The sequence below is a fragment of the Pseudophryne corroboree genome, chromosome 1 (assembly GCF_028390025.1).
Source record: "Pseudophryne corroboree isolate aPseCor3 chromosome 1, aPseCor3.hap2, whole genome shotgun sequence".
Classification (NCBI taxonomy): domain Eukaryota; kingdom Metazoa; phylum Chordata; class Amphibia; order Anura; family Myobatrachidae; genus Pseudophryne; species Pseudophryne corroboree.
This window is the reverse complement of record NC_086444.1, coordinates 460,201,548-460,224,670: the sequence shown is the minus strand read 5'-3', so window position 1 is coordinate 460,224,670 and position 23,123 is coordinate 460,201,548. Positions and strand designations below refer to the sequence as shown.

Here is a 23,123-nt window from a genome sequence, read left to right as displayed (position 1 = left end):
AGGCGGTATTCACTCGCCCATTAAACAAAATAAACTCTTTTTATATTTAGGCAAGCTTTGACTGGACTTAGTCTTTCTCCAGGAGATGCATTTGCTTACTTCGGAAGCACTTAAGCTTAATACTCTCGGCTGGTCAGTGCTTGCTTATGCTCCATATACTTCCAAAGCCAGAGGGGTGTTGGTTCTTGCTAGAAAACAACTGCAGCTGGAGTTTGTCTCATCCATTGTAGATCCTGGGGGCAGGTTTTTTATTCTCCTTGTGAAGATTTTTAATATACTTTATGTTTTTTGTAGAGTTTATGCTCTGAATGTATTCTCCATTTCCTTTTTTCGTAATCTACTGTCTAAACTGCTCCCCTTTGCTGGTATATCACTTATAGTAGGCGGTGACTTTAATATTATAGTTTAATTTTTTTTAGATGTGAGCACACAGTCGTCCTCTCGCTATCCCCTCCCTCCCCCGCTCTGGGTATACCGTTTATAGAACAGCAACTTCAAGTTACTGATATTTGGCGCTTTTTTCACCCTACAGATAGGAATTACACCTGCCTCTCCGCTGCTCATGGTACTCTTTCCAGTATTGATTTTCTCCTGACAGTACCCCCCCCTTTTATGGGTGGGCACCGAACACCCACGAGGCTTGAAAGGAAACAGTCTATGGAAAGCTTGGACTAACCGTGGAGCATGGACATCAGTGGTGTTAACCCAACTCCTCTCCTCACGACCATACCCGGACCAGTCAATCAGGTACTGTAGACGACCATACCAACAACGTGAGTCCAGGATCTTCTCCACCTCGTACTCAACACCCTGATGAGTTTGGATTCTTGGAGCTGCTGGAAGAGCTTTCTGAAAACGGTTAAGAATCAGGGGTCTAAGGAGAGAGATATGAAATGAGTTTGGGATTTTCAAATAAGGAGGCAATTTCAGTTTATAAGACACTGGATTAATCACTCGTTCGACTGAAAACGGACCAATAAACCATTGAGCAAACTTCATAGAGGGAAATCTAAGGCGCAGATTACGAGTAGATAACCAGACTTTATCACCTGGCTTTAAACTGGGAACTGCTCATCTTTTCCGATCAGCAAAGATCTTGTACTGTCGAGATGCTTTCTTAAGAGAAAGATGAATCTTTGCCCAAACCTGAGAGAACTGCTGAAGAGCTGAAGTGGCTGCAGGTACATTGACAACTGGAAGGTCTTGGAAATCTGGAACTCTGGGATGTTGACCGTAAACTGCAAAGAACGGAGTAGTATTGGTGGCTGTATGGTAGCGGAAATCATGAGCAAACTCTGCCCAAGGCAATAAATCTACCCAGTCGTCCTGTGATGAGGAAATATAAAGTCTCAAAAAGGTTTCAAGCCCTTGGTTTACCCTTTTGGTCTGCCCATTTGTTTGAGGGTGATATGCTATAGAAAATTTTAGTTTAACTAGTAAAGCAGAGCATAAGGCCTTCCAAAATCTTGCCACAAACTGAACACCATGGTCAGATATAATTTCCATTGGGAGTCCATGTAACCTGAAGATTTCACGTAGGAATATTTGTGCGAGCTTTGGAGCAGAAGGCAAAATGGGCCATCTTTGAAAACCTGTCAACCACTACCCAGATGGTATCATACCCTTTGGAGGGAGGTAAGTCTGAGATGAAATCCATTGACAGTTGAGACCAGGGAAGACTTGGTATAGAGTTAGGTAACAGTTGACCAGCAGGAGACTGACGAGGAACTTTGTGCAGGGCACACTTGGGACACGAAGCCACGAAATCCTGAATATCAGCTTTCATATGAGGCCACCAATAGGATTGAGGCAAAAACGTATAAGTCTTTAGGACCCCAGGATGTCTGGTAAACTTAGAAATATGAGCCCACGACAGAAGATTCGGGTGGAGCTCAGGAGAAACAAACATCTTGCCAGGAGGCGGAACAGGAGACACTTCTGTGGAAGCAAACACGACAGGATCGAGAACTGGATGAGATTCTTGTTCAGAAGATTCCTTCCTGGAACTCATGGAGCGTGACAAGGCATCTGCCTTAACATTCTGAGAACCAGGGCGGAACTGTAACTTGAAATTAAAACGAGAAAAGAATTAAGCCCACCTTGCTTGATGAGGATTTAAACACTGCGCTGCTTTCAAATAAAGAAGGTTCTTATGGTTGTTGAAGATGGTAATAGGAAACTTTGCACCCTCCAGAAGATACCTCCACTCTTCCAGGGCCAGCTTGATTGCCAGGAGCTCCTGGTCACCGATGGCATAGTTTATCTCAGCAGGGAGAAAAGAATTAAGCCCACCTTGCTTGATGAGGATTTAAACACTGCGCTGCTTTCAAATAAAGAAGGTTCTTATGGCTGTTGAAGATGGTAATAGGAAACTTTGCACCCTCCAGAAGATACCTCCACTCTTCCAGGGCCAGCTTGATTGCCAGGAGCTCCTGGTCACCGATGGCATAGTTTATCTCAGCAGGTAGAAATGTATGGGAGAAAAATCCACAAGGGTGAGTTTTACCATCGTCGCTGGTTTGGGACAACACCGTGCGAACGCCAACTGTTGAGGCGTCCACTTCCAACTCAAAGGGTCTGTTGATATCTGGTTGCTGTAACCCAGGAGCTGAAATGAAAGCTTGTTTAATCTTTTGGAAAGCAGCCAGAGCTTCTTCTGACCACTGAGAAGGATTTGCGCCTTTCCGTGTGAGGCAAGTAATTGGGGCTATCAGGGTAGAGAATACTCTAATGAATTTTCTATAATATTTGGCAAAGCCAGTAAAACATTGTACAGACTTGAGCGATGTAGGAAGAGACCAGTTCTCTATTGCTTCCAATTTAACAGGGTCGATTCGAAGATCTGAACCAGAGATTATATACCTGAGGAAGGGCATCGAAGGAGCTTCAAAAGTACACTTAGACAACTTCCCATAATGATGATTCTGTCGTAGGCGTTGAAGGACCTCTTTTACCTGTTGACGATGAGAGGCTAAATCTTGAGAGAAAATCAGAATGTCATCAAGGTAAACTACCACGTATTTATACAGAACATCTCAAAACATTTAATTGACAAAGTTCTGAAACATAGCTGGGACATTACTTAATCTGAAGGGCATCACAAGATACTCATAGTGGCCGTCACGGGTGTTAAAAACGGTCTTCCACTCATCGCCACTCCGTATTCTAATGAGATTATATGCCCCACGGAGATCTAATTTGGTAAAGATACTGGCTCTTTTAATTCTGTCAAACAGTTCCGTGATTAACGGTAAGGGGTAGCTATTTTTGATGGTAATCTCATTTAAGGTTCTATAATCAATGCAGGAACGTAGTCCTCCATCTTTCTTTTTCACAAAGAAAAACCCTGCCCCTGCTGGAAATGAAGAAGGACGAATTAATCCTTTTTGTAGATTCTCTTTTATATATTCACTCATGGCTTGAGTTTTTGGAACGGAAAGAGGATATGTTCGTTCTCTAGTAGGCATTTTCCCAGAGATCAAATCGATGGGACAATCCGATTTCCGATGGGGAGGCAGAACATCAGCGGCCTTTTCACTGGAGATGTCAGTAAATTCTTTGTAGGCCTCAGGAATTTCACACTGGGGTTTAAACCACAAAGATCTCACGGGACGAACTTGAGCTAAACAGGAATGGAAACAGGAGGAACTCCATGCTGTGAGTTGTAGTGTAGACCAGTCGATTTGAGGGTTATGAAGTTGAAGCCAAGGCATACCCAACATGATCTCATAGGTGGCTTTAACAATGACCAACAATTCAAAGAGCTCAGAATGAAGAAAGCCCACCCCTAAGACTACGGGCTTAGTTTGCTGACTGATGGACCCCTCAGCAATACGGCTACCATACACGGCGGTAAGATAGACTGGGTGAGACAATCTGGAGACAGAAAGATGGATTTTGTCAACTGCAGCCTGTGTAATAAAGTTCCCAGCAGCACCACAGTCAATTAAAGCTGAGAAGGCATGTAATCCACTCTGTGTTTCCAAAGTTACTGGTAAGAGAAGTTCTGGAGAAGAAGCAGCTTTAGATAAGGTTCCAAACTTGACTCCTCCCTTGCAAGTTAGGATCTGGTGTTTCCCGAACACGATGGACAGGAACCAATCATGTGACCAGCAGCAGCACAGTACAGACACAGTCTTTCCCGTAATCTTCTTGACCGCTCCTCAGGAGTTAAGCGGGACCTATTTACTTGCATAGGCTCATCTGAAGTGGAGGAAGAAGGTTGTACTTAAGACATAACTCTGTGCTTGCAAGGATCACCATGAAAACGTTCTCTTGCTCTTTCGCGTAAATGCAGATCCAACTTTACACACAAGGAAATTAACGATTATAATTGCTCTGGGAGATCTCGGGTAGCCAGTTCATCTTTTATACGATCAGAGAGACCGTGCCAGAATGCCGCAACCAGCGCTTGATTGTTCCACTCAACCTCTGACGCCAATGTCTGGAACTGGATGACATACTGTCCCACGGTGCGTGTTCCCTGGCGAATCTGGAGGATGTCAGAGGAGGCTGATGTTGTACCCCCAGGCTCATCAAAGATACGTTTAAATGCAGCTACAAAGTCTGTGTAGTTGTTTAGCAGTGAATCTGCTCGCTCCCATAATGGGGAAACCCAATTCAAGGCAGGGCCAGTCAGGAGAGACACAATGTACGCAAGTTTGGTTCTGGGCATCGGGAAATTGTGCAGCAGCAATTCAAAGTGAACTTCACATTGGTTCAGGAATCCACAAAAGGTTTTAGGATTGCCATCAAATTTACTTGGTGTAGGAAGATGGAGACGAGATCCTAAACCAGGAGCAGAGAGAGAGCCTGAAGCTGTGGCACTGGAAACTGGAGCTGGAGTCGCTGGTGCAGCTGGAACAATAGAACTTGGCAGAGATTGTTGTAAAGTACCCAACCAAGAAGATATGTCTTGTAAAAACTGTATGATCTGCTGTTGTGCAGCCTCTGTACCATCGAGTCGTGAGATTAAGTTCTGAAGAGCCCCTACTCCCACACTCTGACCACCATCCAGGTCCATGGACCTTGGACAAACTGTCAGATCTGTGGTTATGTCTGTCCCCGGAGGGGGCACTAGTGGGTCAGTGGTGGTGCGATAGAGATACCGAGGAGGCTGTAAGAGATTCCTGCGCATGTGCGCAATGATGTTTATTATATGCTCACGAATATATACAGTAATTGAAGCAGATAACTTGGGATGGATGGTACATGGAATGCTGACAATGATGAATAAACAGTCACAGGAATTTAGCTGGTCAGGAAACCAGTGCAGTAATTAGGCAATTAAATACAGGCAATTAACTAGTTTGGAAACTAGTATAGCAGTCAGATGGTGATCACTCCCACAGTTGGTTTGGAAACCAGCAACGATACTCCACACAGTCAGTTTGTAATGTAAAGTACACAACAAAGCAAGGTTAAGCAGGAGACAACTTGAAACACATATGAAGTGGTTGTATTAAGTGCCAGATGCCATAGCAGAATGCTGAATGCAAGTTAACCATACACAGGTGAAGATAATGAATAGCACCTGAAGAAAGTCTCTTACTGCAAAAGGTTGAGGCTGACTGTAGCAGAACTTGGAGCTGAAGTAAATGCTGGGACCTGTAGTTCCACAGGAATACTGGAACCGGGAGTTCACTTGGAGATGCCAGAAATAGGAGATCGCTGGAAACAGGAGATTGAACACTGGAGACTGGAACTGGAAACTGGAGATTGGAAACTGGAGATTGGAAACTGGAACCAGGAGATGTTATGCCGCAATGCAAAGCGTTGTCCAAGGTGATGAGACTGAGACGATGCTTTGGACTTATACCCCCTGGTCGGCAATCATTGGATACTTGGATCATGTGAGCAATAACAGCGCAGGATTGAGTGCTCTCCGGTCAGCTGACCGCAAGTGTCATGGCGGCGCCCATGCTGTGCAGATGGCCGGTACACAGGAGGGCACCCGCAGAATGGACTTCAGGGGTTCACCACAATAGTGGGTACTGCGCTCCACAGACAGGATGCTCATACAGCCGCAGACTGGGGCCGTGACCTCCGGAGGCCTGCGCGCCGGTAAGTGAGACATCACTGAATGCTGATTCCTGACACCGCCTTATTGACTATGTTGCTAGACGGAAAAAACTATTTGCTGCAGATTATAAACTAGCACAAAAAGACACCTTTCAATTTTTTAAGCAGAACCCTCCCGCCCTCTAAAAGGGCTTATTTAGACGCTAAGGTCAAGTTTGATGCCGTCCTCTCTACTCCAGGTGAAAGGCTTACATTTCATAAAAACCATAGGTTGTATAGATTTGGAAATAAGACGGGTAGGCTCCTTTCTAATTTGTTAAAGAGCACCTCCCCTGACTCGCTTATCCAGTCCCTTCACCTCCCAGATGGCTCCTTTTCCTCTACCTCCACGGACATAGCTAAAGTCTTATCTAAATTTTATACTAATCTCTACAATGAACCTTCGGTGGATTTTCAGACTAAGGCAGCTTTCTGAGACGACATTGCTACACCCCTTTTAGATCCGGCCGTGTCGGCAGTGATATGCAATCCCATAACGGAGCTGGAGGTGGGAAGGGCGATTAGACAGCTGAAACCTATTAAAACCCCAGGGCCAGATGGTTACTCAGGGGAATTCTATAAACTCCTCTCATCTAAATTGATCCCCCCCCTCACTAAAGTATTCAACACCATTCTCTTGACACATAACCCCCCCCCCCCCCCGTATTTTACTGATGCGTGGATTCGTTTACTACATAAACCTGGCAAGGACCCACACCTTACTGCCTCTTATAGGCCTATTTCCCTCCTCAATGTGGACCATAAGCTGTTTACCAAGATACTTGCAGATAGATTGAAACCTCTACTCCCCACTATTGTTCACCCGGATCAAACGGGTTTTATTACAGGAAGGCACTCCTCTGGGAATATCAGAACGGTCTTAGCTGCGGTGCACTGGCTGGGCTCTTCTAGCAACCCGTATCCCCAATTTGTGCTTTCTCTAGATGCGGAAAAAGCATTTTATCTGGTCTGTTGGGATCATCTCTATACTGCCTTGGGTAGATTTGGCTTCCCGCTGGGCCAGGTCAGTGTGTTGCAGTTCCTATATTCCACCTCTAGCTCCCACATTTTGTGTAATGGGTATGTGTCTGATCCTGTTGTGATACATAGGGGAAAGAGACAGGGCTGCCCCCTCTCCCCTCTGTTATTTGCAGTAGCTATAGAGCCTTTAGCCATTTCCCTTCGTAGCTTACAAGTATCCGCAGGCATCTGTATTCGAGATCATGAATTGAAGGTAATGCTGTTGGCACGTTTGCTGGATATAGGGTAAATGCTTCTAAAGCTGAGCTCCTTCCTCTTACTCCTGCAGCCTTGTCTCTTTCCTCTTCCCCGGTTTTGTCACAGTTTCAATGTAAAACCTCAAAATTGAAGTATCTAGGTGTTTTTATCTTGACAAACCATTCTAAGTTATACGCTGAAAATTTCCCCCCAGTAAATTCCAAGATACCCCAGTTGCTCCTTTCCTGGATGTCTCTTCCAATATCCCTATTAGGCCGTGCTACGGTATTCAAAAGTATTATCTTCCCGAAGCTGGCGTATGTTCTCCAAATATTACCTCTAAAGCTGTCAAAATCTGACCTTTCTCTCTGCAGCAGGCTGTTTTCAAAATTTCTGTGGTCAAATAAGAAGTCGAGAATTGCACTTCGCAAATTGACTCTCCCCCGTGGTGAAGGTGGCCTAGCTATCTCAGACCTTTTAGTCTTTTCCAGAGCAGTCGCTTTCTGCTATATTTCAGACTGGTTGCTTGGAAACCTGTCCTATGCGAAGCATTGCGAACTACCACATTGAACAAGCCCTGGTCTCCCCCTTTGACTTAAAGGCTCTACTCCACACACCAAAAGTGTAACTCCCACTATCCATCCGCGTGAACCCACTAATTTGGGACTCTTACCTAGCATGGTGGGCAATTAATAAAGCTTTGGGCAGAAACCCTATGTCTTCTCCTTTCATACTAATTTGCGGTAACCCCTGTTTTTTACCCCTGATGGACAATGTAAAATTTTCTCAGTGGGCTCTAAAGGGGTTAATTGCCATTAAGGACATTTTCGATCCTGGAAGGAGTGTTATGTCCTTTACTTGTTTTGTGGAGAGGTATGATGTGTCCTGTTCTGACTTTTTTATGTTTCTTCAGGTACGCCACTACACCCAGTCACTGCCCCCTCCCTTCCCTACGGGACAGGGGCTTGAACCGCAGTCTTTGCTGATCACTAGGTTGTTGAAATCCCCATATAAGACAAACTGGATATGTAGAGATCTTTTATCTATAGATGCGGATAAAGAATGGCAGCCCAGCTTAGTGAAATGGTCAGCCGATCTAGATTTAGATATATCACCAGCTGATTTCCTATGCCCTTTCCCCAAGATCCTTAAATCCCTTCACTCCTCCCAACTGCAGGAAATACATATAAAATTCTTTCATAGGGCATATATCTCGCAGGGCCAGAGGAAACATATGGTCCCAGATGAACCAGGTAATTGTCCTAAATGTAAAGCCCCAACGGCTCTCTTTTGGCACAATTTCTGGCAGTGTCCCAGGATCAAACATTTTTGGCACAAGGTACTGAATTTAATCAACTCCATATTCTCCTTACACCTTCCTTTCTTACCTGCAGTACTTTTTGGTTTAAGATTAGAGAGATGGAACCTACCTGTTATGGTGTCTAGATTTGCCCCTCTCCTCTATATTATTCTTACACTGGCTAAGAAAGTAATTCTTAACCACTGGATTTCGATGTCTCCCCCAGGTTTAGAGCACCTGAAAACTCTATTGCTCAGCACCATATACTTTGAGCGACAGTCTACTCATCCTGAGATAGATCGAAATGCAATCCTCTTTTATAAAAAATGGACTCCTTATTTGGAGCAGTTAGACAGTCCTACCCGCCAACACATTACAAATTTCTTTGATGCATTTTCTAATTCGCTACCTGATTGTTCCTTGTTTTTGTTTTTTTGCTCACCACAGTCCTGGTATTGCTGAGAAAGACTTGATATTGTCTGTTTGTCTCTTCTATATTGTATAAAAGTCTATATGTGGAACTATATTGCCCCCTCACCTCCCCCCACCACCCCTCCCGCCCATCTCTGTTTGTCTTTTGTCTATGTCTTGAGTACTAGTTTTATATTGCATCTGGGTGGCATTTGTATATGCCCTTACCATGATAATGATTTAATGCTGTGGTATCCCTGGACAATTTTTGCTTTGATAAAACGGACGGATGTCTGTTCCACCTGAACAATATAGTTTTTCTATTTTCCCTTCACTCTCGCTGTCGTTTGTTTGATCAGGACACTAACAGTACTGGAACTGTATCTACAGGCTTTCCTTTTACTTTTGATGTGTCTTGTTCTTGTATTATGTACAGGGTATGCCTACCCCACATTTTCTATGTTTGTTATGTGCGGTTTGTTTTAACAAAAAATTGAAATCTCAATAAATATATTTAAAAAAAAGTGTTGCAAATTAGTCACATTTTAGAGCAATAACCAATAAAAATGTGTATGCAAAAAAGACTGTCCCCAGCGCCCCTCAAAAATACAGCCCATTATGAAAAGAAAAGTGGTGCAAGATGGAATTGTCCCTGGGCCCTCCCACCCTTATGTTGTATATTAAAAAGAACATGCACAGTTTAACAAGCCAAGCACTTCAGCGGCAGGGACTGCCACTTTTGTGGATTAAGTTCTTGGTTTGTTTGGGTCCCCACAAACCAATTTTTTTGAAGGACTACCTAAAAAGGAAATATTTCTGTATATCGCGCCAACTGTGAACAGCAGCTTCAGTGAAAAAAAGAACTCCTCACAAGTCCCCAAACAGTCAGCAAAACAAGATATATGATCACCAATGCGCTAGTCACACATGTTCAAAAATAGGTCAAATTGTCTTACATCAAGCAATATTTCCGGAATATTCAACCTTTTTTCCAGAATCCCTCCCAGAATGATCTGGGTGCCGTGCGAGGGAGGACCTTGGTTAGAGATATAGCCTCTTATCCTCACATATGACTCCACCACAGGGATAGATGTTGCAGTTAGTACAGTCAGCGTGTGGCCACTGTATGTGCAACCAAACTAGCTGTTTCCATGTGCTTCTCCCATGCCATAACAGTCATTTGTCATTTTACAATTTAGCAAGAGCCATCACCTGGTAGATGCCATTTGGCATCTACCAGGTGATGGCTCTTGCTAAATTGTAAAATGACAAATGACTGTTATGGCATGGGAGAAGCACATGGAAACAGCTAGTTTGGTTGCACATACAGTGGCCACACGCTGACTGTACTAACTGCAACATCTATCCCTGTGGTGGAGTCATATGTGAGGATAAGAGGCTATATCTCTAACCAAGGTCCTCCCTCGCACGGCACCCAGATCTTTGAAGGACTACCGCCAATCATTAATGAGGAGGTTGAGGATGAGGGAATTGGTGGTGGAAATTGCATGGGCTGGTCCAAACTGTTGGTAGCTGATATTAGACTGCTTGTTATTGTTATTATTATTATTATTATTATCATTATTATTATTATGATTATTATTATTATTCAAATTATTATAATTTTGTAAAATAAATATCATGAACTCGCCTCAAATGACGTTACATGGATGAGGTGCCTAGATGGTTAACGTCCATACATCTACTAACTTTGGTCTCACAAATTGAGCAGATGCCTTCACAAATGTTGGTAGAATTTGGGTAAAAATAATCACACACCCAAAAAGCGGCTTTTTTGGTCTTATGCCCAGGCATGACAATGTGCAATAACTGCTGCCATAGTGGCTGACTGACAGAAACAACATCATCAAAATCCTCATCATCAATATCCTCATTAGTGTCAGATAGTGCACAAATATCCCCCTCATCATGCTGCACTTCCACACTTGCTTCCTCAATTTTTATTATATAATCATCACCATCTTTATTTGTACTGCTCATCCCCACATTTGCAGAGGATGTAGAAATGGTGGAAGTAGGCTTCTCTATGGATACAGTGATATACTCTAATGTGAACACCCCTAGACTGTTCTCAGGGATTTGTGAACACACAGTTCAGCCTTTGTGTCATTATTTTATTTTATTCACTGATTTGTTGGTTTTAAAGGTAACTCCTCTACCTCTTTTTTTAACATTGTGAAAAATTTGAATTTCAGGTGCCGTTTTTTTTTTAACTTTCTGCTCCCTGAACCATCTTTATTAGATGTTGTAGTATTACCATGATTGGAAGCAGCCACAACACTAGTACTTGGTTGCTACTCCTGCTCTTCCATCATCTGATAGTGATCCATATCAGCTCATAGGGGGAGATTCAATTGTTTGAAAAGTCAGTTGGGCATCTGTTTTTTCCTATCTAATAGACAGGAAAAAAACAGACACCCAACAGACTTTTTAAACATTTGAATTCCCCCCATAGAGCTTACTGTATATTATTAGTGCAGTGGCATGGCACCTACTGAGCATTATTGTAACACAGTGCCACTGCCTTACCCTGAACACACACTAGTTTTAGAGAGAAAAAAACAATTTTTTCTGTTTTTTAACAAATGACAAGAACTTCATACTTAGACTCACACAGCATTTATATTCTTAACGTAGTGGCATTGCACCTACTGAAAGTTATTGTAACACAGTGCCACTACTTGGCCCTGAACACACAATATTTAGATAACAAACAAAAACTTTTTTCTGTATCTTAACAAATGACAACTTCACACTGCGACACACACATCTCTTATGTGTTTTGTTTATATTTATTTTTTACACACCGCTGCAACTCACTGTGCTTATAGTAATGTTGGCACACTAGCACTTTTGGAAAATGGCACATACCAAAAACTTTTGCAGGCAGTTATGGCACCAGTGTGCACCAATAAAGGGTTAATGCTGCCCTGTATTACTATTAGGAGCTCTGGGCTGCACTATGGGAACTCTGGGCTGCATTGTGGACAGTTAGAGCACTGGTATGCTCCAGTAAAGGGTTAATGCTGCTCTGGGCTGCACTGTGGGCACAACACCAGTGTGCACCAATGGTTAATGCTGCATTGTATTGGGCTCAGCACAAGTGTGACTATGCACCATTAAAGGCAAGGGGTTAATGTTTAAAGAAATGCTGCCCTGTCTGTATTATTTAGGAGCTCTGGGCTGAGTGCACCATTAAAGGTCAGGATTTAATTATATAACGCTGCTCTGGCAGTCTAGTGTGCTCTGCGACCAGCATCCTGTGTGATATGGTGCCTGAATCACTGCGAGAGGGACTTACTGTATATCAAACCCAAAACACACAAGATATGATGCCTGGAACATGACATTTTGCCTAGTTTTATCCAAGTCCGGCAGGGAAACTTGAGCCATGGCTCAGATTCACTAGGAAACTGTAAATTTGGGCAGTTTCGGTTTCTGAAAATTTAACCCACTCACTTCCATACAAGTGAATTAAAACGATGATCCTGCTTTTAGGTTAAAATGACTATACTGAGCAGAAAAACAGATCATGGCACTGGATCCTTACAGGCACAGGGAAACTTCTCCATTGGGTTATCACATGAGCGCAATAAAGTACAATTCTGTCTTTCATTTTTCCCTACTTATTTGAATTTCCACCCAGAAACATAGTTTAGTTTTAGCCTTTTATTTTACTTACGATTTCATAATAAGAATACTTAGAAGTCTTTAAAAAAAAAAAAATTGTACAGCATAGAAACTGTTGTAAAATGAAGAGTGAACTACTTAAGATTAAAAATGCTACTTACATTTCATTATCATAATACAAAATTCAATCATAACTGTAAAATTGTATTATTGTTTTTACGTTTTGTTCTAAAGGCAAAAAGTTGTGGACATTGGCCAATCAAGTGGTATGCCCCAGAATGTATTAACTACTTCAAATTCTCAAGCAAAAGTGATGTGTGGAGCTTTGGTGTTCTTATGTGGGAGGCATATTCATATGGTCAAAAGCCATATAAAGTAAGTTAACCCATTTATGGATTTTTTTTGTACTTAAAACACTTAAAAAAAACAATATTGGTTGCTTCAACTTTTTTTTCATTTATTTCATTTATAAATAAACACTATCATGAAGCCATTAACATAATGTAGATAAGGTGATAAATAAGAATTTTACTAAAAACTAAAAATGTAGTTTTGGGTGAAGTTCAACAAATTGTGCTATAATGAAAAGAATTCTGCTTCCCTGATATTATCAACGTCCAGTAATCAGGTTACCTTTCCTAATAATGCTTACCTGTTTGAAACATGCAATGATATTGGCTTTTAAGCTTAAAAACTTCTTTGTAGGGAGTGATAACATAATTGGGTATTTTTCGAAAGTGTGTCCTAGTAGGAATGCTTTGCTGGTCCATGGGTGGGTATGGCCCAGTGCATTGTTTTGCACAGGGCCTACAATGCTGTTAAGACAGCCCTGGCTAATTTCACTAGTGATACTTGTTAGATATTGGAATCTGGCTATGTCAGATTCACCTTGCTGGGCATTCTGTTTACACTTGCAGTACCATGTTTCCACCACTGTTTTGTTGTTCAGTGATATTGGTGGTCATTCCGAGTTGATCGCAGCCAGCAACTTTTTGTTGCTGCTGCGATCAACTAGTACATGCCTATGGGGGAGTGTATTTTAGCTTAGCAGGGCTGCGTTCACTTGTGCAGCCCTGCTAAGCTAAAAAATTTTCAAGCAGAACAAGACTAGCCCTGGACATACTTACCCTGTGCGTCGATCACAGCGATGCTGGGGCCGGTTTTGACGTCAGACATCCGCCCTCCGTTCTGCTGGACACACCTGCGTTTTTTTCACCACTCCTCGAAAATGGCTCCAAACTGTCTGGTGACGCCCAGGAACGCCTTCTTTCTGTCAGTCTTCTTGCAGTCGGCTCTGCGACCGATTTCTTTGTTTGCCGCGACGTAACCCGGTGACCCCCGTCGCCGGGCAACAACGCACGTGCGCAGTGCAGCCTCCGCACATGCGCATTCCAGACCCGTTCGCACCGCAGCGACAAACCGATGCATGCGAACGGGTCAGAATGACCCCCATTGTGCAGCTTGCTGCAAAAGTGTGTTGCTTTATGGGCCTAATTCAGATCTGTTCACTTGCTAGCGTTTTTCGCTGCGCAGCGATCAGTGCACTACTGCGCATGCATATGCACTGCAATGCGCAGGCGCATCGTACGGGTACAAATCGGATCGTCGCTGTGCGGTGGATTTAACGAAGAATCCATTCGCACAGCCGATCGCAAGGAAATTGACAGGAAGAAGGCGTTTATGGGTGGCAACTGACCGTTTTCAGGGAGTGTCTGGAAAAACGCAGGCGTGTCCAAGCGTTTGCAGGGCGGGTGTCTGACGTCAATTCTGTCCTCGAACAGGCTGAAGTGATCGCAGCGTCTGAGTAAGGTCAGACCTACTGTACTCAGAAACTGCACAAACTGTTTTTGTAGAGGGCGACTGCACATGCGATCGCATACTTGCACAGCTAAAATACACTCCCCTATAGGTGGCGACTATCTGATCGCAGCACTGCAAAAAATAGCTAGCAAGCGAACAGATCTGAAGTAGGCCTAATGTTTGTTTGGAGTCAAGTAAAGTTGATAGCAGCATGTTGATCTCAGCTCCTGGTCTCCATGTCTGTTTGTGTCAATGAGCACTTACACAGACACCACAATACTAAGGAGTAAAACATGCACTGTCAGGGGTTCCTGAAGACTGAGCAGGGAAAAACTTGTGTAAAGACAAAAACAGAAATAAACAGAGTCAATATATCAGATGGAGCTCCTTTATTTTACCCTAGTGAAACAATCTGGTAGATGCTAAAATGAAATAAATGTACCGCATTACACCACATAGGGCGGTATCCTATTACCTGCGACGAAGCATGGGGAGTGATTTTTCCTGATGCTTCACCAAATATTTTTTTTTACGGGATATCCAATTACTGTAGCTTTCCTGTAAAAAAAAAAAAAAAAAGGTTTTTGTGCGAAAACACACAGGTTCAGTGAAACCTGTGTGTTTTTGCTGACGAGGACCCAAAAAGCCAGCGCTTATCTGGGATTTTGTTTTGCCTGCCTGAGGCAGGTGAAACAAAATCCAGATAAGCCACGGCAACCCATCAGTGTCCCATGCCCACCGCAGCAGCAACAGGCTAGGACTGCAGTGAGGTTGCCCGGGAGCCGGCACCCGTGACTCCCGGCAGGGAAGCCGGAGCAGCACTGTGACCCGCATCACCCCTCTTCTCCCACCTCCGGCGGCAGTCAGATGATATGGGAGTGGTCATGTGACCTGGGGAACAGGAGGTGCAGCACTACCATGTCTGCACCAGGAGCTGCCAGGAGCCGGCACCCGGTGCAGTAACACAATAACCCTGATAAACTGCAGCTCATTACTGACTGATGCATATTAAAAGATTTACAGGTCTTGAGATCCTGTTAAGAGACCTGTAAAGCATGCACTGTTAGGATTTCATGAGAATAGGAGTTGGGAAACAAAATTAGATACTAATTAGTTAAAAAACTGTATTTGTATATTCATGGTTAAATTATGCCTCATTGTGCTGCACTGTATGCAGAGACACAGGGGGTCATTCCGAGGTGATCGCACGGTAGCAGTTTTTTGCAGCCGTGCGATCAGATAGTCGCTGCCTATGGGGGAGTGTATTTTAGCTTAGCAAATGTGTGATCGCATGTGCAGGGGAGCTGTGCAAAAAGTTTTTGTGCAGTTTCTGAGTAGCTCTGAACTTACTCAGCCACTGCGAACAGTTCAGCCTGTCAGGTCCCGGAATTGACGTTAGACACCCACCCTGCAAACGCTTGGACACGCTTGCATTTTCCACGGCACTACCAGAAAACGGTCAGTTGCCACCCAGAAACGCCTTCTTGCTGTCAATCACCTTGCAATCGCCACTGCGATCGCTTTCTTCGTAAGGTCCCACACTGCCCGGCATCTCTTGTTGCCGGGCAGCGACGAGCCTGCGCATTGCGGTTGTGGCACATGCGCAGTTCAGACCCGATCTCACCGCTGCAAAAAACTGCAGCGTGCGATCAGGTCGAAATGACCCCCACTGTTACCAAAGAATTTAATGAGTGTAATCAACTTTTTAATTGACCATTATTTATGAAGAACCAACATAATATGCTGTAGTTTATTGACTCATTCATTAAACTAACATATATCTATCAGTATGTTCTGGGCTGTGGGAGGAAGTTTTCGGAGGGAACCTATGGGCACATGGGAAGAACATAAGCTTCAATCAGACGGTTCCTGCAACCATGCCACCCTATAATATGTTTTTTTATTACGACATGTTTTTTCTTAGGGAATGAAAGGTGTAGAGGTGGCAAAGATGATTGAAAGTGGAAACAGATTGGAATGCCCATCCAGGTGCCCACCAGAAGTCTATGATCTCATAAAATTGTGCTGGACATACAAGTGAGTAGCAAGCTCAATGCATTTCAGAGTGGTATCAATTTTATATTCTTCAATATATGATGATACCAAATTGTGTAAAGTTATAAATGCAGAGGGGGATGCTGAGTCGCTTCAGAACGACTTAGTTAAATTAGAAGCTTGGGCAGCGAAATGGAGAATGCACTTCAATACAGACAAGTGTAAGGTAATGCACTGTGGTAGCAAGAACAAAAATAACACCTACCTACTAAATGGGGTAAAATTAGGGATTCTGTACTGGAAAAGGACTTAGGTGTCCTCATAGATAGCAAACTAAGCAGTAGTACCCCAAGTAGGACTGCAGCAAAGAAGGCTAATAAGATATTAGCATGCATAAAACGGGGAATTGATGCTAGGGACGAGAGTATTATACTCCCATTATATAAATCACTTGTGAGGCCACACCTTGAATACTGTGTACAGTTCTGGGCACCTTACTACAAAAAGGATATCCTGGAGCTAGAAAAGGTTCAAAGGCGGGCAACCAAACTAATTAAGGGTATGGAGACGCTGGAATACGAGGAAAGGCTTGCAAGACTAGGCATGTTTACACTGGAAAAGAGGAGATTAAGAGGGGACATGATCTACATTTACAAATATATAAGGGGACATTATACAGATCTTGCGCAGGACCTGTTTTTGGTTAGATCAACACAGAGAACTCGTGGACACTCGCTCAGGTTAGAGGAGAGGAGATTCCGCACAATACGGCGTAAAGGCTTTTTTACGGTAAGGACGATACGTGTTTGGAATTCCCTGCCTGAGGGAGTTGTAATGGCAGACTCAGTCAACACCTTTAAGAATGGGTTAGATAAATTCCTAATGGATAAGGATATCCAGGGTTACGGGGCATAGTCACGCACTATGGTTATTATAAAAGAGGGGTAAAACGTAACGGCAGTCATCAACTTCAGTCAAAATTTTCTACAAAATAATCGTGCATAGGAGACCACAAATAGGTTGAACTCGATGGACAATTGTCTTTTTTCAACCTTAGATACTATGTTACTATGTAAAGTAAATTAAAAAAGTAGAATATGTTTGACAGCCCTTTTCCCCTTATTTTTATTAGTTAGTCAAATATTCAGTATTTTTTTTTTTCAATATTGCAAGAACCAGCACTAATTAGTACAGGGGGAATTCCAAATGTGATAGTAGCTGTACTAATTTGAAGGTGTTGGGTGCACGTGTACACAAGTACAGAGCAAAGGGGCTGATTCAGAGATTGAGTCATCCGAGCGTAATGTAATCACGGATGCATTGGGAGGCGGCCCATCACACATACTGGGTGGGCTTGTCCTGTGCTGGGTGGCATGGCCGTAACTAGGGGGAGGGTGCTAAGGTGTCACATGCCTCGGGTGCCGAAAGGAGGAGGCGCTGAAAACTCTGCCCTGCTCCTAAATTCGGCCAGCTGCTCTTTCAGCGGACAGGCAGCTCTGAGGGAGACTCGGGAGCTACACATTCTCGCGAGAACACCGAATCCCAGAAGTCCCACAACTGCCGGTGGTCTCGGGCTGTGTCCACACAGATGCGCAGGATTGTGCACACCGGAACCAGCCGAAAGCAGCAACAGCAGCTGGCAGTACATGATTGGCCTAGCTGGAGATGAGCATGTGCACCAGGATGCGCATCAGCCTGGCCTTGATGTGAGCTGACAGGTGGAGAGAGCAGAGGGAACCTGGGGGTGAGCATGTCCCTGGCCACTGCCACCAGTGCCAAGCAAGTGTAAGTGCCCTCCAAGTCCTGTCCACAGTGCGGCCAACAGGTGAGGACCGCTAGCGATGCCCACAGTCCAGGTACAGCCTCCTGCAGGACCTGTGCATTGCATGGCATGGCAGTCCTGCCACCCCTATACCTGCCTTGCACCACACAACTTATTGAAGGATTATGTAGGAGTGCATGCCACTTCTCTCTCTCTCTCTCTCTCTCTCTCTCTCATCTTTCCCTTCTCTCTCTCTTTACTCTCCCATCTTTCCCTTCTCTCTCTCCTCTCTCTCTCTCTCCCATCTCTCCCTCACAACTCTCTCCCATCTTTCTCTCCTCTCTCTCCCTTTTCTCACCCATCTCTCTATCCTCTCTCTCCCTCTCCTCTATCTAGCTCTCTCCCTCACCCCTCTCTCTATCCCTTTCCTCCATCTCTTTCCCTCGCCCCAGTCTCCTCTCTCCTATCTCTCTCTCTCTCTCCCTCCCACCTTTCCCTTCTCCCTCTCTCTTCTCTCCCATCTTTCCCTTCTCTCTCTCCTCTCTCTCTCCCATCTCTCTATCCTCTCTCTCCTCTATCTAGTTCTCTCCCTCACCCCTCTCTCTATCCCTCTCCTCCATCTCTTTCCCTCGCCCCAGTCTCCTCTCTCCTATCTCTCTCTCTCTCCTTTCTCTCACTCTCTTCCCCCATGGGGTGACGTTATGTTAATGAAGGATACTACTGTGCAGTGTAATTAAACTACTGCGTGGCGTAGTTTAAATGTTTACAACTTTTTTCATTTTTAACCTTTAATTTCTGTTTTTATTATTATCATTATTATTATTATTTGCCTTTTTTGGGGGGATGAGGGGAGAGGGGGTGTCAAATTACTGCATTGTCCTGGGTGCCGAAAATCCTAGTTTTGGCCCAGTGGGAGGCAGGGCTGGATTAATAATGGGGCTGATGGAGCTGCAGCTCCAGGCCCACACCCCAAAATAGGTCCACAGTTTCTGCTGCAGCAAGTCTGTGCTGCGTCCTAGGCCCTGCTATCAGTCCGCCCTTCTCCTCCAGCATTAATAACTCCCCTCTCCGGCCGTGGCGCCAGTCTAAAGCTGCTGTGGTTGCCGGCATACTGGCATATACGTTTATGATAGCGGTGCTCCCTACACCACATATTGACTGGGACCCCGACGCCTCCTCAGAGTGCTTGATGTCAAATGGTGCCTCCCTGCTAATGACACGCCCAGATCCCCGGACTTCACACCACAGCACCTGCCGCCTGTTATCGCAGAGATGGGGAATGGACGAGCAGAGTGTGTGTTGCTGCGGGGGGTAATGCCTGGATGCTGCACACATTTTACAGGTGAGTGTGCTCCACTGTGCGGTGTCCGATGCAAGCTAGGGGCTTGCACCGGACATACACCTCCCAGCCCAGTGATGTGTGTGTGATCAGGGTGTCACCACTTCGCGCTGGTCACATCCACCAGGACCCTCATAGAGTGCACTGCCCTATCTATCCTCTTTTCTGTTCACTATGTCTCCGCTCCCAGAGTCCACCCCCTCCATTACTTTTCCTTCACTCCTCCCTCAACTCGTCACTGTGGACTTTTGTCAGGCACACAGCCCAAGAAAAATACTGAATCTCTAAATCTCTATATTCCCATCTCTCTATGCGCTCCCTACCACACCGCGTCTCTCTATGCCCTCCCTCTCACCCTGCATCTCTATGCCCTCCCTCTCACCCCGCATCTCTCTATGCCCTCCCTATCACCCTGCGTCTCTATGCATTTCCTATCACCCCACGTTTCGCGATGCCCTCCCTACCGCACTGCATCTCTCTATGCCCTCCCTATCACCCCGCGTCTCTATGCCCTCCCTACCACACCGCGTCTCTCTATGCCCTCCCTATCATCCCACGTCTCTCTATGCCCTCCCTATCACCCCGTGTCCATATACCCTCCCAACAACACCACGTCTCTCTATGCCCTCCCTATCACCCCGTGTCCATATACCCTCCCAACAACACCACGTCTCTCTATGCCCTCCCTATCATCTCTTGTCTCTATGCCCTCCCTACCACACCGTGTCCATATACCCTCCCTACCACACCCCGCGTCTCTATGCCCTCCCTATCACCCCACGTCTCTCTATGCCCTCCCTACCGCATGTGTCTATCTATGCCCTCCCTATCATTTCGCATCTCTCTATGCCCTCCCTATCACCCCGTGCCTCTATGCCCTCCTTACCGCACTGCGTCTCTCTATGCCCTCCCTATCACCCCGCGTCTCTCTATGCCCTCCCTATCACCCCGCATCTCTATGCCCTCCCTACCGCACGTGTCTCTCTATGCCCTCCCTATTATCCCGTGTCTCTCTATGCCCTCCCTATCACCCCGTGTCCATATGCCCTCCTTACCGCACCACGTCTCTCTATGCCCTCCCTATCGCCCCGCATCTCTCTATGCCCTCCCTATCACCCAGCATCTCTGTGCCCTCCCTACCGCACGCGTCTCTCTATGCCCTCCCTATCACCCTGCATCTTTATGCTCTCCCTATCATCCCACGTCTCTATGCCCTCCCTATCATCCCGCGTCTCTATGCCCTCCCTATCATCTCGCGTATCTCTATGCCCTCCCTCTCACCCCGTGTCTCTATGCCCTCCCTACTGCACCATGTCTCTTTATGCCCTCCCTATCACCCCGCATTTCTATGCCCACCCTACCGTCCCCTGCCACCCCTTGTCTCTCTATGTCGTCCCTGACGCCCGCATCTCTATGCCCTCCCTACCACCCTGCATCTCTATATGCCCTCCCGACCACCCTGCGTCTCTCTATGTCCTCCCTACCACCCTGTGTCTCTCTATGCCCTCTCTACCACCCTGCGTCTCTCTATCCCCTTCCTACATCTCTTTATTCCCTCATTACCACCCAGCATCTCTATATTCCCTGCTCGCTATCCTGTATCATTATATTCCCTCCCTATCACCATGCATGTCTGTCCTTCTACATGCCGGAAGCGGCGTGGCCTATGGGAAATGGTGCGCGGCCTCGCGGCAGTGCTGCAATCATGAGCCACGCACCCATTTTCTGTTACTGTGGGGGCATGCCCCCAGTACCCCCTGTCTCCCATGTATAGGATGCACACCATGTTTATTCACCACAGCTCTGCTAACAGAGCAGCAAGTGGCAGGAGCCTCCCAACTGCCCTCACCACCACCACCACCGTGGGACACTGCTGCCCGCAGGTGAGACAGTGGGGCAGTTCCAAAAATACGGGACTGTCCCACAAAAATTGGGATAGTTGGGAGGTATTTAATAGGCTCTGCAGAAATTTCATCTCCAGGCCCATGAAGACCTTAATCTGGCACTGGTGGGAGGCCCCCAGCATGTGAGGAGATGGACGCAGATCTGGCTGCGTGTGCAACGATCTGCGTCCATCTCTGAATAAGGTCCTATGTACTTGACAACAGCATAATCCCAGCACCATTACATTAAGTTGAATTCATTAAAGTGCTAAATAAAGCATTTTATCATTGTTGGCAGTATTGCTGTAAACATGCATATTTATTTACAGGCCAATTCTGTTAAAAGTGTAAAGTTGGGCATTCTGACAGAAATCATAAGCATGCAGAATATTGCACAAAGCACCTTTACAGTCATCAGGAAGGATGATGGATGTGTGAAAGTGTTTGGCATATATAAATGGGTGCATTTGTGCTTATAAAAGTGCTGCACATCTCTTCTGATTCCTTAATGTAAATCATACTTACCGACAATCTGGCTGCCCCCTCCGGGAGGAGGCAGCCAGGTCGGAGCAGCAGGAGCGTGGCGATGAGGCAGGATGACGTTTAGGGCATTGCAAGGCAGGGGGCGGGGCCAGGAACGCGTGAATGGCATCATCTGACCCAAAGACCGCCCACTTTGAACTGCACCTTTGGTTTGCTAGGGGATGCGGGTGGTGGGCGCTCGGCCGGTAGACTTGCTCACTCTTCCCGGGGGGCCGGGAGCGCCACACGATTTTCGGGAGCCTACCGGCCATTCCGGGAGAGTAGGTAAGTATGATGTAAATGTGTCACTCATTATTTTTCTAATAGTACCCTTTAAAGTGCAGATGGTGGCCTAAGTGTAAACTGTACTGATAAAAAGGAGGCCATGCACTTATATACAGAGCAATTATTCATAATTTCTGTTTACCAAAACGTTTCCACCTTATATTAATATTTATTAAAGAGTAAATGTAACAAAATGTGTTTATTTTGTCATATGATGTCTTCCATTACATTTTACAGATATGAAGATCGTCCAGCTTTTTCCAGTGTTGAGCTTAAACTACGAAACTATTACTATGACATTGCCCAGTAATTGTTTATGAGAAAATCTCAGTAAATGGACGAAGCTTCCCATACACAAATTAAAAGTTGTTGTTGTTTTTTTTAAAGCAATGTTTGTATTTACTGTTTATTGTACAAAGAAAAAAGAAAGTCCTTGCAGTGAATTCTTTTTCACCAAAGTGTGGCATGACGCTGAGTTACTCTGGACTAGTTTAAAATGTTGTTACTATTTGTAGTGCGGAGTGTTTAATGTTCTATTTTTTATGATAATATTGCAGGTCAAAACAAATTTATCCTTAATAAATTAGTTATCCTGGTTTATTTCTATTACTCAGAGTCTTATTAGAGCAGTGTGTGTACTAGGGTAGGGCACACAGAGAGAGCTATCTATAACGGCTGCTTGCTGATCACTGCAGCGGTGCAGCAGTACTAAGTCATACCAGGTGCCCGAAGGCAAAATAGATTGTGGTGCCCAAAACATAGCTTTGATACCCCCCATCCCCCCCTAAAAGATTTATCATAATAACTAGTGCATTTCCTTAAAACAGCTTCTGCTCTGCTTTCTTTCATCATATAAGACACAACAGCAGAGCTGTAGCTCAAAATCAGTAAACACTT

At 45.0% G+C, this 23,123-nt stretch overlaps 1 protein-coding gene across 9 annotated transcripts in view; it reads left to right on the top strand.

The window, feature by feature from the left end:
* SYK (spleen associated tyrosine kinase) overlaps positions 1–22,826 on the top strand; it is a 233,913-nt gene extending 211,087 nt beyond the window's left edge. For all 9 annotated transcript variants that reach the window (XM_063913684.1, XM_063913683.1, XM_063913682.1 and 6 more), the window contains 3 exons: positions 12,875–13,015; positions 16,365–16,477; positions 22,464–22,826. In XM_063913684.1, the coding sequence (XP_063769754.1) occupies positions 12,875–13,015; positions 16,365–16,477; positions 22,464–22,536 (327 nt within the window). In that variant the 3' untranslated portion in view covers positions 22,537–22,826. The remainder of the gene's footprint in view (positions 1–12,874; positions 13,016–16,364; positions 16,478–22,463) is intronic.
* Positions 22,827–23,123: the final 297 nt, after the last annotated feature.